This window comes from Elephantulus edwardii, unplaced genomic scaffold (genome assembly GCF_000299155.1).
Source record: "Elephantulus edwardii isolate Elephantulus edwardi_28Jun2011 unplaced genomic scaffold, EleEdw1.0 scaffold00004, whole genome shotgun sequence".
Lineage (NCBI taxonomy): Eukaryota > Metazoa > Chordata > Mammalia > Macroscelidea > Macroscelididae > Elephantulus > Elephantulus edwardii.
The window spans coordinates 11,530,767-11,545,334 of NW_006399754.1; the positions used below are offsets into that span (position 1 = coordinate 11,530,767).

At 40.3% G+C, this 14,568-nt stretch overlaps 1 protein-coding gene across 3 annotated transcripts in view; it reads left to right on the forward strand.

The window, feature by feature from the left end:
• DOCK9 (dedicator of cytokinesis 9) overlaps nucleotides 1–14,568 on the forward strand; it is a 407,183-nt gene that overhangs the window by 221,736 nt on the left and 170,879 nt on the right. For all 3 annotated transcript variants that reach the window (XM_006879560.1, XM_006879558.1, XM_006879559.1), the window contains exons 3-5: nucleotides 6,089–6,178; nucleotides 9,912–9,994; nucleotides 11,941–12,010. In XM_006879560.1, coding sequence (XP_006879622.1) covers nucleotides 6,089–6,178; nucleotides 9,912–9,994; nucleotides 11,941–12,010 — 243 coding nt within the window. The remainder of the gene's footprint in view (nucleotides 1–6,088; nucleotides 6,179–9,911; nucleotides 9,995–11,940; nucleotides 12,011–14,568) is intronic.

Genomic DNA, 14,568 nt, shown 5'->3' on the forward strand with positions numbered 1-14,568 from the left:
CCTGCAGAGCAGCTGGTGGATTCAAACCATGAGCCTTTGTCAGGGCAGCACAGCTCCCTACCATTAAGCCACAGAAGCTCCCTTGACACAGGCTTGGTCTATTTTCATGTCTAGAGGTTAAAGGATTCATTGTCTTCTCCCCCACCCCTCCCAAGAGATAGTCTGATTTATTATGTCTTGATTTTGCTCTTGTAAATTTTCAAGGCTACATTTTCTCTCCAAGTTTTTCTTCCTTTTATACTAAATACAACTTGTACTCATCCTTTATATAGGCGCTCTGGTGGTGTAGTGGTTAAGAATTGCACCACTAAGGCAAAGGAATACAGTTTGAATCCCCTAGTTGCTCCATCAGAGAGAGATGGGCAGTCTCCTCCTGTGTGATTTACTGCCTCTGGAAAGCCATTGGAGGGTCAGCTGTGAGTTAGTTCTGACTTGGTGGTACACAAAATAACAACAACAACATCCTTTATAATTTAACCTGAACACCTTTTCCTAAGGACACTCGTTTTGGAATCTTCTACACCAATCAAACTTAGAATCTTCTCTCTACCTGTATCATCTTCTGCTCGCCCTCCCTGTAGCATTTATCACACGTTACTAATTTATTTCCTCAGCTTTCTCTTCTTGCTGGACCATAAGCGGTGCCCGAACAACATCTACCTTTTCAGACAATGTTGTGTCTTCAGCCACTGGAGTGGTGTCTCATACAGAGGAGGACCCAGTAAATATTTGAATGGATAGACAGATGAATAGGTGGTATGATATTGATGCTCAACATTTAAATGATCAGTACAGTGTTTTTTGCACTGCAGTCTCAAGGGCATGTGGTTCGAATCCACCACTCCACAGGAGAAGGGTGGGGAGTCTCCTCTTATGAGATTTACTGCATCTGCAGACCTGCTGGAGGGTCAGCTATGGATTGGTTTCAACTGGATGATACGTGACAATGTGTTTCAGTGAGAGAAGCTGCTGCAGTGTATGTTAAGATCACACCGGTGTTTCCTGCATCTTACTTGGCTTCTCTCCATGGCCTTGACTGGTTGGTTACGGACAGCAGATTGCAGTTTCATGTATTCCCTTGGTGTTTCTGCCTCAGCCTTTATTGTGATTAGCATTTGAAATCCATTTCCACAAAAATGGCCTTATTCTTGATACTTTCATTTGGAATTGCTCCTAGTTGCATAAACCATCTTGTTTCATTTCTTTGTTGCTGAGTTAACAAACCATTCCACATCCTAGTAACTTAAGACAAAAATGATTCTTTTCCACCATTTGGAAGCCAGGCCAAGCGTCGGCTGAGTGGTCCTGCTGTCCTTGATGTTGGAACGCCCAGGACACTGTCTCCACTCCCTGTGGTTCCTCAGCCGGCCACGTTTTCCTTTCCCTAGCACCTCTCCTTACAGATGGCACAGGGAGGAAGTCCTCTTGGTGGTGTGGTTAAAGAATTTGGCTACTTCCTGAAAGATCAGCAGTTTGACCCATCAGCTGTTCGTGGGTGAACAGTGAAGGTGTCTGCCTTCACAAAGCTGTGTTGCCCTGTGGGCAGTTCTGTGCTATTATAGAGGGTCCCTGTGATTGGTAATGTACTCAGTCACAGTGGGCTTTATTTTTTTTTTTAACTCTTATGAATCATTTGAACATCCTCACAGCATGGTGGCCTCCGGGTAGTAGAAGTCATGTGGTGACTGGCTTCTAAAAGGGAGGAAGTGGAAGCCGCTGGTGCCATCACTTACACCCCATTTTATGGATCCAAGTAGCCCAGATTTCAGGGAGGATACAGACTCTTTTATGGAGGGACAGCTTTTGTCACAGGAAGGACCGCAGCCATATTTGGAGATTTTTCTAAAAGGATCTGTCTTGTCTAGATCAGGAACTACACGTGAAAAAAAAATTGTACATAAACTCTCATCAAGTTGCTATTGATTCTCATCCACTTCATAGCGGACCCACCAGCAGGTTTTCAGAGGCTGAGGAGATTGCCCATCTGCATCCCTCCCAGCACCTGGTGGCTTTGAACCTCTTTCCTTTGAGTTGGCAGTTCAACTCTCTACACACAGGGTCAGACCTCCCTGGAATTTAAACTTGGTATACTCTAACAAAGGCGCTGGGCTTGAGTGTCTAGTTTTAAAGAAATGTGTCAAGTTTAGTTGGATGAAGACTCTTAGGGAAAAGGGCTCTGTCTGGTTACAAAACTGTGCTCTGTCAAAATCAAGATTATACAAAATGGGTGACCCTGGAGGACATTATGCTGAGTGAAATATCTTAGTCACAAAACGACAAATACTGCCTAATACCACTGTTATAAAACAGGCCTGACATGGGGGTTAGGGAGAAAACTAAGAAAAGAGGGGATACATAATGTACACGGCATTGACACAGAAGAGGGAGAGAACTGTATAAAAGGAATATATGATTAGGTATTATTGTCATGACAAGAATCCAGTATAAGAGCTGCACAGTAAAGTGGTCTGGAGCGGGGGACAACTGTATAACAACGAAAGTAAATTTTTTCCAAAGAAAAAAGCAAATGGGGGTGGTGGGGAACGGGCAGAGAGGAAAATGTGCAACAATGAATGAATGGAAATCCAAGGTTTTTTATAAACTTTCATTAAAATAACAATGAAAGAATTTTTTTTCCAAAGAAAAAAGCATTTGGGCAGGGAGGAAAATGTGCAACAGTGAATGAATAGAAATCCAAGTTCTTTATAAACTTTCATTAAAATCTCAATTAAAAATTTTTTTATAATCCAGAATCTCTGTAAATGCTCATTGAAATTATTTTAAAAAATATTTTAAAAAAAAGAATAAACTTTTAAAAATTTTATAAAAAACTAAGGTTAGGAATGGATTGGTATTGATTAATGAGTAAGTGTGAGTGCAGATGAGGAACAAGGTGCTGTCTGATCTGTTAAAACACTGGTTTCTCTTTAATCATTAGAATTGTCTCCTTTATGATGGGAGAACATAAGGGTACTTTGATTAATGAGAATCAGAAAGGCCTGTTTCCTATTCATTTTCTCACCTCAGAGAGGTGTTAGGAAAAGTGTCACATTATTTAATCTCCTTGAGCTGGTAATTTCGTGAAATATCTGCGGTTGCTCATCTTTATTCATGGTGGTGGTGGTGGTGGTGATGTGCTGTCGAGTCCCTTGCAGCTCATAGCGACCCTATGTACAACAGCCCTAAATCCTGCTCTGCTCTGTGACAGTCTCACTGTCTCCAACACACCCACCCGGATTATCCCAGTCACTGAATCAATCCACCTCATAGAGGGTCTTCCCCTCTGTGCTATCCCTCCACCCTCCCAAGCACGACATTCTTCTCCAGGTATTGGTCCCTCTTTACAACACGTCCAAAGTATGTCAGACGAAGCCTCAGAATCCTTGCCTTCCAGGAGCAGCCTGGTTTAACCCTCTCCGGGATGAATCTGTTTGTTTTTATGGCAGCCCATGGTACATTCAGTACTCTTCTCCAGCACCACAGCTCAAAGGCATCAATTCTCTTTTTATCCTCCCTAGTCATTGTCCAGCTCTCTGATGCATAGCCAGTGATTATAAAGACCATGACCTGTATCAGTGCACCTTCATCTCCAGTGTGACACCATTGCTCTTCAGTATTTTGGAGAGGTTCCTAAGAGCAGACTTTCCCATCACAGTGGGTCTTTTAATTCCCTGGCTTCCTGGTACTACAATAGGAAATGGCCCTAGTATTCCTACTTTTTGACCTGAGTCATTTTCTGACTTTTTAAAGTACAACCACTAGGTTCTTGAGATCCAAATAATTCAAAATAAGGATGCAGTAAGCGATAATATAAGAATGAATCTTTTTTTGAAGTATACAGAATACCTATAAAGTCATTCTTCTTTGCTGATAGCACTCCTGAATTATAGTAATAGCTCCTTAATCAGTATGTGGCTTTGTAACTTTTTAAAATAGAGAGTGCCTCCGTTCACTGCTAAAGGCTGTAGTCTGTGGTATTCAGTGAGAACAGGTGTAATGGTAGCATAGGTCCGCGCCTTTTCTTCTGGGTCGTACAAATGGTTGACGTTCTCACTTGCTACCAGGAGGTTAGAAGTTGGCCCCAGCCGTTGGAAATCTTACGGAGCTCAGTTCTGTTCTGGCCCCCAGGAAATCTCCATGAGTGGGAGTTAATTTGGCAGAAGCTACTCTTCTGATCTGTCTATGTGGTGGCCTAGTGGCAAGAAGCTGCGCTGCAATCTCAAAGACATGTGATTCAAATCCACCAGCTGCTCAACAGTCTCCTCCCCCTGCAATTTCTGCCTCTGAAAACCTGCTGGAGGGTCAGCTATGAGTCATTTGTGACTCTACAGTATATAACAACAACAACATAGGTGAAACAGACACTCCAACAGAGAAGAAATGGACAGGAGATAACATTACACACAGAGGCCAAGCTCTGATGTTCTCCTCCTTGTGCTGTGGGAGGCAGGGATCTTAGAATTTTCTAAAAGCTTCTCTCCAACAGAAGAAAAGCCGCCCTGCCAGATGCTGTGAGATCCCAGCTTAATTAGCCTTGAAAAGCCAGCAGGATAGGTGCTGTGAGCAAAATGTTTGCTGTGTGCTGTTTTTAAGACTATCATCTGTCACATGTATCCAAGGATTACAGTCAACCAAGGGTGGGGGCTGGGGGTGGAAGATCTTTTTTTTTGGAGGTGGGGTGGGGTGTGGAAAATCTTGAACCTACCCTTCTGAGGTCAGAAGCCCAGTTTCCTCATACTGTTGCTGTTGTCATCGATCAAGGTGATTTCAGGCTGGACCCCATATGTGCAGAGTAGAATTGATCCATAGGGTTTTCAAGGTAGTGACCTTTCAGAAACAAATTGCTAGCCCTTGTCTTCTGAGGTCCCTCTAGGTGGGCTCAAACTCCCAACTTTTTGACTAGTAGTCAAGGGCTTAATCATTTGTACCACTTAAGAGGTAGATATGATGCTGCTTTAAGCAACGAGGCATTTTATGATAAAGAAGGAATGTGTTAGCCACATGCAGCAAAGCAATTTAATGTTCATAGGGAAGAAGATGTGGAGCTCTGATGGCGGCCTAGTGTTAAGAATGTATACTTCAATCCCAAAGCACATGGTTCAAATCCACCAGCTGCGCTGTAGGAGAAAGATGGGCATTCTCCTCCCGTGCAGTTTACCGTCTCTGCGGACCCACAGGAGGGTCAGCTGTGAGTCGTTGGTTCGACGATACACATCAACAATAACAATGACAGGAAAGGAGATAGTGCTATCGAAGCCCTTTGACATATGGTTTTGGAGGACCCTGTGTTTCTGGTTGCCATGCTCTTAGGTAGCAGGGATATGTTGGTGAAGAAGACTGGCTGTAAAAGGCACTGAGGTCAGTAAAAGGTACCAGTGAGCAAGTCTTTAGCAAGGAGCACTGTTAACCCAAGGGCCTTATGGCCAGTCCACCAGTAGCTCTTCAGTAGAATGATGGACTGTCTCCACCTATGTGATTTACAGCCTCAGAACCCAGTGGAAGGTTAGCTATTAATTGGTTCCACAATCAGTGAGAGAAAGAAAATAATATAGTGAGACCAGGTCAGGTGCTCGGGGGTAGGGAGTGGAGTTGTTGTTATTGTTCTGTGCTTTCAAGTTGGAACCGACCCACAGCTGACCCCTCCATCCAGCAGGTTTTCAGCAACAGTTAATTGCATGGGAGGAGACTGCCCATCTTTCTCCCTCAGAGCAATTAGTGGATTCGAACCATGTGCCTTTGGAATTACAGAACATTCTTTTACCGCTAGGCCACCAGAGTTCCCTTTCTGGGTTTGGGACAATGAAAGAGACCTTCAGCCCTGCCCTAAGGGAATAGGGAAGTTCTGTGAAGTAGTTACTGTGTCTTTGGTTCAGAAAGAAGCAGAACCCATTACCCAACGAAGCCTTTGAACTTTAGGTACCAAATGGAGTGTGTGCTGTGGAATGTAGGAGGAAGCAGCACCAGCTGGTGAAGGCTGGAGTGACTGTATTGGTGGTACTGTGGTGCTGCGTCCTTCTGCAGGGACGCTCCGGGGCTGACTCTTTGATCGTCACTTAACCACATCTTTTCCTTGTGTTTTTATTCCCAGACTGCTATCCTCAGACGACAGGGTCGGTACATACGCTCCACGGTTCCTGCAAATGCGGAACAGGAAGCACAGAGCTTATTTGTTACAGAGGTAATTTTTCCCCTCTAAATGTGGACTTTCTTATCATTTTCCCTCTTCTTTAAATTTTCATGACAGTTTTCAAGAACGTGCCAAAGAGGCAGTTAACATTTTTGTGCTAGAAATTTAGAGAAGAATACCATGAATTGTTTTTTCTTCTTGATACTTTCAGGAATGTGTCAACAGGATCATTGCTGACTCCCAAACAGGGATTCTACCATATTGATCTCATTGGTTTAAAACAAGGGATATGTTAGAAATTAACTCTTGGGTAGTCCTTATGGGAATCGTCAGTTGTTACTGCTTTTACAAGAGATCCAGCATGCACTGATACATTCATTTACTTTAGGTCTATATTTAGCAATTATTTTCAACTCTATGATTTATGAAGTGCTAGGTGCTTGACGAGCATTATCCCTGACCAATGTATGATTATTCTTATAAATAAAAATTACTTGTAATTACTTGAAGACATAAATAGTAATTATCTTATTAAAGACAAAGGAGAAATTACTACATTTAGGCTATTTATTCTTTTTCATTCCGATTCTTTCCCTTTCAGGTAGAATAATCAGGAACTTTAATTTTGTTTATAAACATTCTCTTTTTTGTAAAATGAGTAGATTTTTTTAATACCCATTTTTCTCATTGATATTTAGATAGTAAATTATGACCATCAAGGAAGTTGCCCATTATAAGGAAGCTATGCTTTATATAACAAAATACCATTTAAAATAACAATATTTTGTTCTGAATGATTTGAGAAATGTATTATGTATTTAATTTTTTAAAAGTGTTTTCTCTCATCCCTTAGTTCCCTAACTTCTTTCCTATGCCACTATAATATTAAAAGTAGTTCTACAATGATAGCCAGTAAAAGTTCTTATGGAGTCATAAATGTTTATTGTAAATCAAGAGGTGTGTAAATTCTGTCCCCAGAGCGAAGACCGACCTGCAGCCTGTGTTTTGTTTTGTTTTTTAGGTTGTTGTTGTTTTTTTAATTACTTTTCTTTGTAACACATTCCAAGTCCATTTAATTCTCTGGATACTGGTTTCTGATTAAACCCAGGATGATCTGGACTTTGTATTTCTGTAGCACCATTGCCTGAGGCCTCTTTCCTAGGGTCCATGTAACATGCAAAGCGGAAGTGTGTTTACTCTTTTACAGAAAATGTTTATGGACACCTATGTTAAAGCATGTGGCAAAATTATTCATTAAGAACCCAGTTCTCCTAAGTGATCTTTAACATGCTTTTTGAAGGATAGTGCACTATTAAACTCTTTAATCCCTGCAAGTTGAGCAATAACTGATTCATCGCAGGCTGCCGGCACCAACATAACTAAACCCTCCTGGGACTGTTTCGCAGGGTGGAGCGAAACAGTACTTCCTCTCTATTCTCTGGTCCAGAGGAGAATGACTTAATGGCTTTGAAAAAAAAAATCGGCTTCAAAAACCTTTCACTGTGACTTTAAAATATTGCTGTATTTCACAGGCATGAAAGGTTAGTTATGAAATTGGTCAGACCGATGCCATTATGGAGACAGAGTTCTCTGAATACCGATTTCTCACTGAACCCATCATGATCTAGACTTTGTTACTGCTGGAGTGTAGGATCCTTGTGCTCTGCTTCTCCAGGTGCCCTAGTCGGCAAAAACTCAGAATAGTAGAAAAAAAAGTGTACGAACTTTATGAATATTGTAAGTAAACCAGTATAATTTTTTTAAAAAAAAACAGCACACAAACACCTCAACAACAAAACTCAGAATAAATCTCTGAGTACTTATCTTAGTTAACTGAGGGCTTTGTAAGTTGTTTTGCGCACATGCGTGTGTGTGTGTGTGTGTGTGTGTGTGTGTGTGTGAGAGAGAGAGAGAGAGAGATCTCTTACCATTTTTAATGTTTAAGCATAACAGCTATGTTATACTTACACATTTTCTTGTGTTGCTGCAAAATCTCTAGACACTCATTCACTCCATTCATAAAACATTCATGATATGCAAGGCTGTGTTTGTTTATTTTTCAATTGGACGGTTGCATTTTATCATTAAGAATAGTTTTATGGTTTTCATGTCCAGCATGACCTTTGGTAGACCAACTTGTCACATCACATGTTTGATGAAAACCACATGGGTTGTGTTTTGGTCTCTGAAGCAACAATAGGCATCTCCCCACCCAGCTGTGTCCAGCATGGTCCACTCTCACTTTGCTGGGCTCATGGTCCTACAGACCACTGTAGACAATCCAAAACCACACGTCGTTCTGAAATTGTGTGGGCTTGGGAATGTAATTTTGCATGTGCGTATCTGCTGTAATGCAAAACACTTTGAAGATGTAAAATAATGTTTATAAAAGGATGATATTATAGATATTTGTAATTGCCTAGCAGAGAAAATGAAAAGTCCACTTGCCACCTCTGCCCCTGTTGTGAACCTCTCTGCAAGTTAGTTACCTCTCAGAATGATAATGCAACGTTGCAAGCAACGTCCTTAGCATAGAGCCCCGCATGAAGGAAGCCCCTGCTGTTACTGATTTTGTTATTTTCATGAGTGTAGGGTAAAGGAGGGTTTACATCAGAAAACCTTTAGGTCCAGCTTATGATCTCGATAAGAGGGCTGCAAAATAAAGAGTGAAGTGATATAATAAAGTAAGCAGAGAATTTGTTCATGATATTAATTACAACCAAAGTCAGAATAAACGAGGGAAGGTATATAAGTCTATTTGTCTACATCTTTATGTGTTATATTTGTCCTGTATTTTTGGTAACACTGAAGTTTGCATATAAATAGTCAAGAACTAACTGTATAAAAAATCATTTAAATTGAGCTCATAACAACTAAATCAGACTCACTTATCAATGCTGACTCTTTTAAGATTGTGTATACATTACCTGAAGGATCTTGTTGGGTAAATGAATGAACGACATCGTGCTGACCCGTGGAAGCCACCAGGTGTGAGGTAGTTTAAATACCTCCTACACTGACCTGCATGTAGGATAATGTTTGGTGCCTCACAGTCCTTGGAGTCCTCTATACATTTTAGCTCTATACCCACCTACACATCTCTATGAAAACGCTGTAGTGTGACTATGAACTAGAATAGAAATCTTTCCTCATAACCTCACTCTGTGTTAAGACTAGAAGGATAAAACAAGAAAGCTCAGTTGTATATGAAAATACTAACAGAACTACTTGTAATATTAGTAAATACTGTGAAGGTGTGTTTAGCTTCAAATTTTCTTTTCAATATTATGTTCTTGTGTGGCCTTGTGATTTCATAAGAATATGATCTCCTAAGAAACTTGTTATATGAAAGGTGAGGTGTAGCTTGTCTTCCTGTGAAAACTGGCCTGAGATCATGTACGATGATAAAATGTTATCTGCCCCCAGACACTGTTCTCGGGGATCAGTTAGAGGGTCTCATGGGTCACGTGGGAGTCTCTGGTGGTGAAATGCCAGGGACGACTTGGTGGAGGGGAGGAGCTTTTTTGAAGTTTGTAAAGTGTGCCTCCCGCAAGCCTCAGATGTGATCCAGAGGCCAGTATTGTGTTTCCCCTTCCTTATTGCTCTTGTTCAGTACTGTTGCGTCCGTTCTAACTCTTAGCAACCCTATGGACAGCAGAACGAAGCTGCCTCAAAATTGCCATGTTAAAACCATTGTCACAGCCTCTGTGTCATTTTCTTTCTTTTTTCCCTCTCAAATATAATGACGTAATTTTTTTTTTTCAATCTTCCACCATCCCAATAGTGCATCAAAACTTATAACTCTGACTGGCATCTTGTGAATTATAAATATGAAGACTACTCAGGAGAGTTTCGACAGCTTCCAAAGTGAGTAAACGGCAGCCTGTCTAGAAAACGGTCTCTGTTCTGAAATGCTTAGGAGATACGTAACTTCATATGCACTCAGAGTAATTGGAGAAAATATTTCTAGATGCTATGTGTATATGTTATTGAGATATATATATATATATATATATTATATATAATCATTATTACATCAATCGCTCTACCTATCTATCTAAACACATAGAGTTATTGTTTATAGGGTTGTTGATCTTGGAATCAAACCTTGTAATATTGCTAGGTAGTAATAAACATGTGGATGGTTTAAATACACACATTGATAAAATAAAAACAGGTAAAATGTATCCCGTGAGAAATAAATCAGAAAGGAAATGGAAGCGTATTGAAATATGCTGCAAGATGTTTTATCTTGCAACTATTTTTAAGACACATTTCAAGAATATTCTATGTAAAGTAAATTTTTATATTGAAAAAGTGATCGCTGATTCAAAGCGAATGCAGTGCCACTGAGTCATCTGTGACTCCCAGGAGCCTTTAGGACGGAGCAGAAGTGGCATGTAGGGCTTCTTTAAGGAGGCAGACTGCCTCATCTTCATCCTAAGGCATAGCTGGTGGGTTCAAACTGAGGACCTTTTGATTAGCAGCTCAACACTGAACCCACTCTGCCACCAGAACTCATTAAAATACATCCAGGAACAAGAACTTACCTACATAAATGCCATTGTCCCTTTATTAAGTCATTCTGGAATCTACCCAAAATGAGTAAGTTTAGATTGATTAGTGGTAGCTAAAGGGAATTAGAAGTAGAACTTGTCTTGAGAATATATCTATTATAAAAAATCCTCAAAGAACTATCTTGGAAAATGGAATTAATTATGAACATGGAAAACACATAGTGGTGGTTGACTTGAAAAAGTGACATCAATAATGAAATTTTGCTTGAGAACAAATAATCTGTTATCCTTTGTGTTTGTTGCATCTGTGACATTGGTAGAGTCTTTTATCCTACACTCAGGGGACCAAGCTGTTTGTTTTTCTTGTTTGTGTGGTTCAGCCACTCCTGAAGCATGTTCAGCGAACTTCCCAAGAGTCTTCTTTTTAAACTTTAGCAGAGAAAACTCCCTAACCATTATCTTTTCCAGATGGCTTTGCTCTTTAATTCTATATTTACTTCGCACACGCTGGGGCATTTTAATAGTCTTCCCATTTGTTTATATTTCTCCACCTTCATTGATTGCCTGGTTTGTACTATTTTCATGGCTGAAAGGTGACATAGATTGTAAAATATACTAAAAGGTCTAAAATCAACCTTTAACTGCTGATCAATTTTACATTTTTTACATTAATAAGAGTTTATAGTTTTACGATGAGAAAGAGAAGGGAAGGTTGTAACAACGGTTAACAATATAGTTGCTTCGTTATAGCCTCTGTTCTCTTTGATCTCTGGTATCCGATTCTTCATTTGTTGAATCATTGTCATAGGCCCGACCAGCTGATGGATCAAATAACAAGTGTACAGTGCTCATATGCCTCATACATGATAACTCTTCGAAATGCTGGTTGTGATAGTAGTAATTGTGATTGTGTTACTGATTGTTGCCACGAGACTTAAGACTCTGATTTCCTGTCACTATAAATAGTGACCCCACATTCCATTTTTATCTCATATTTTATCTCATATAACTTTGTGTTAAAGTTATTCCACCAAGTATTTCATAACAACTAATCCACTTTCCAATATTTAATTCTCCACAAGCTATGCTGTTTTTCCATGTAATTTTTTTGTTTTGCTTTGAGCTCTCCAGCTAGTGTTTCTTGGGCCACCCACTTTGAAGAAGAGTGGTAGAGCGTGTTTTCATTCTCTGAGGGGACCAGCTTTGGATTTATTAAATACGGATTCCTCTGATGAATGGGGAAATGCAGAGTCTTCGATGTTATTAGGAAATTATCATTTCTTTTTCTTTTTAAAGCAAAGTGGCTAAATTGGATAAACTTCCAGTCCATGTCTATGAAGTTGATGAGGAGGTCGACAAGGACGAGGTAATACAGCCGTTTACCATTGTTTATCTTTTCACTTTAGCTTCTAAAATAGGATTTATTTTACACACGGAGAAAACAAAAGACAGAACGACTAACCTTTAGCTGAAACAGGAGGTGGAATGTTTCTCTAAACAGGGAAGGAATTTTAAGGAAAGTGTATTGTTTGATTACTTGAAATAAGGTCTCTGCTTCAACTTGATAACTTAGTATTTCATGGCCTTGTGGTCCTGTTTATTTGTTCTGAGTACATTTTCAAAGACTTGGATCAAATTTGACTACATTGTTAAAATACATCAAGATTACTTAGACCTTAAATTTAGGTTGTGTTTCAACAGGATAGGATGAAACAGACAACCAGTAGACTTCTGACTGGCTGTTTCTTCAGAATACTTTGAGTGAAGACTAGAAGAATATTCAGAAGAACTAGTTTTAACAGTCTCACGCCCTCTAATCCAAACCTTTTACCTCCATTCTAACTCACAGAAGAGAACCACCCACGGAGTTTCCAAGGCTGTAAATCTTTACAGGAACACATTGCCACGCCTTTGTTCCAGAGAGAAGCTGTTGAATTTGAGCTGCTAGGGTGCTCTGGTGGCCTAGCTGTAAGAAGCTGTGCTGCAATCTCAAAGGCACTTAGTTCCAATCCACCAGCCTCTTTGTGGTGGAAGGATGGGCAGCCTCCTGTGTAGTTAGTTAACTGCCTCTGAAACCCCCCTGGAGGGTCAGCTGTGGATCAGTTATGACTCGACAGACAGCATTTTGTTTAGTAGTAGGATGATTTTTTTTAATTAAATTTTATTAATTTTAATGAACATTTACAGAGATTTGGGGTTTTCATTCATTCATTGTTGCATTATTTTCTCTACTCTCCTCCCCAGTTCATTCTTCTTTTTTTCCCCCCTTGAAAGTCTATTTTAATTGTCCAGTTGCCACAGTGCTTGTCAAAGCCAGTTCTGGTTAATCTCCTTTGTCATTGTGTCCTTTGCTATTCCCTATCACTCCTCCTTGAGAGAGACTGCACCCTGATTCATAAGGAAAAGGGGATGGCGTATTCTCTCTTAGCTACTTCCTGCTGGTAAGGGGATGCTGTAGGTTTCAGGGTGAAGATCTTCTCTCACTACTCTAAAGGGCCCCTTTGGCAATAGGAAACATATAGACTGTTATGGAGATTGATTTTGGAATTTAGATGCACTGTTATCAGTTGTGCTTAGCTGTGCATGTTCATATCCTTAAAGATGTAACATGGAAGTGTTGCAGCCTAGAAGACACAAATTTAACTAACAAGTTTAAAGTACATGAGTCAAAAATTGATGTTTAGCCACTGTGTCACCAGGACTCCTACTTTTGGCGAAATGATGTGAATTAGTACATGGCTATAAAGGGCATTGCAGAGAGTATATCCACTGAGCAAGGAAGCCCTAAAAAAAGTTCATGCTGTCCATGGAGTCCCCATTCTCACCTACTCAGTGTTGGGTGCCCTACTGTGAGGAAACAGTTTATTGGTGCTAATTATTAGCATCAGTACCAGGCCCTCGTGAGCTTTATTTAACAGTGTCCAAGGTAGCAAATTGTCTTTGATGAATCCCTTCTGGGAAGACTGAGTGGTCATTCAAAATGAATGGAAGAGTATTAAGAACTTGATGATAGTTGTTATTAGTAGAATCAAATATTTAAACGTGTACACAACCTGGAAAATCGCAGACAGGTTCTTTCTCATTGTCATTAATGATAATAATCACACGGAAACTGCCACTATTCATACTGAGATGGTCCAGGGAAAAGCCTAAGAGGAGAATTTCTGGAACTGTCTGATAACAGAAAAAAAAATTAAACATTTCTCATTAGAGGCCAATCTTGGGAGATAACAGCCAAGTCTACTCACTGGGTTCTCTTTTCCAGTGGTTCCTAGGAAATTGTATTCAAAGCCGATCCTAACAGATTACAAAGTCACAAAAAGTAATTGTAATGTGTGTGGAAGGGGTAGAGGTTAGCTGACTGGGCTGGGATACATTGTTGTGTGCATACATTTCATCTGTCAGTCTCTTCCTTCTGTATGTATGCCTGGCTTCATGTTGCTCTCATACCTTGAGGTCCTTTACTTCTCCAGTTGTTCTGCCTCCACATTTCTAACCCCCCTGCTTCTGTTCCTGTTTACTTCCCTGCCTGCCTTACCCCCTCCCTATCCCATCGCCCCTCATCATTTTATCTTTCCCTTCTGTGTTCCCTCACATTTCCTTCCTTCCTTAACTCCCCTTTGCCTGAACTAGGCTCTGGGAAGCTCTCCAGGTGTATGCTTTTGTTCTTTAGCCATAGGGGGAATGTGATTAGAAACTCCCCCCCCCCCCCGAAACCAGTTGGGACTTGACCACCTGAGTGATCAAGTATGGTCTGCACTTTCTGTGGCTCGTTTGACTCTTAAAAGTTTGAGTTGTATTTAAAAGAGGACTCACATCTTGGTTGGTGGGAGACTGAGAAAGACGTGATAAATTATGTACACTGCTTTGAAACAGATGAGGGAGAGAACTGTTTAAAAGGGTTATGTAATTAGGTATTATTGT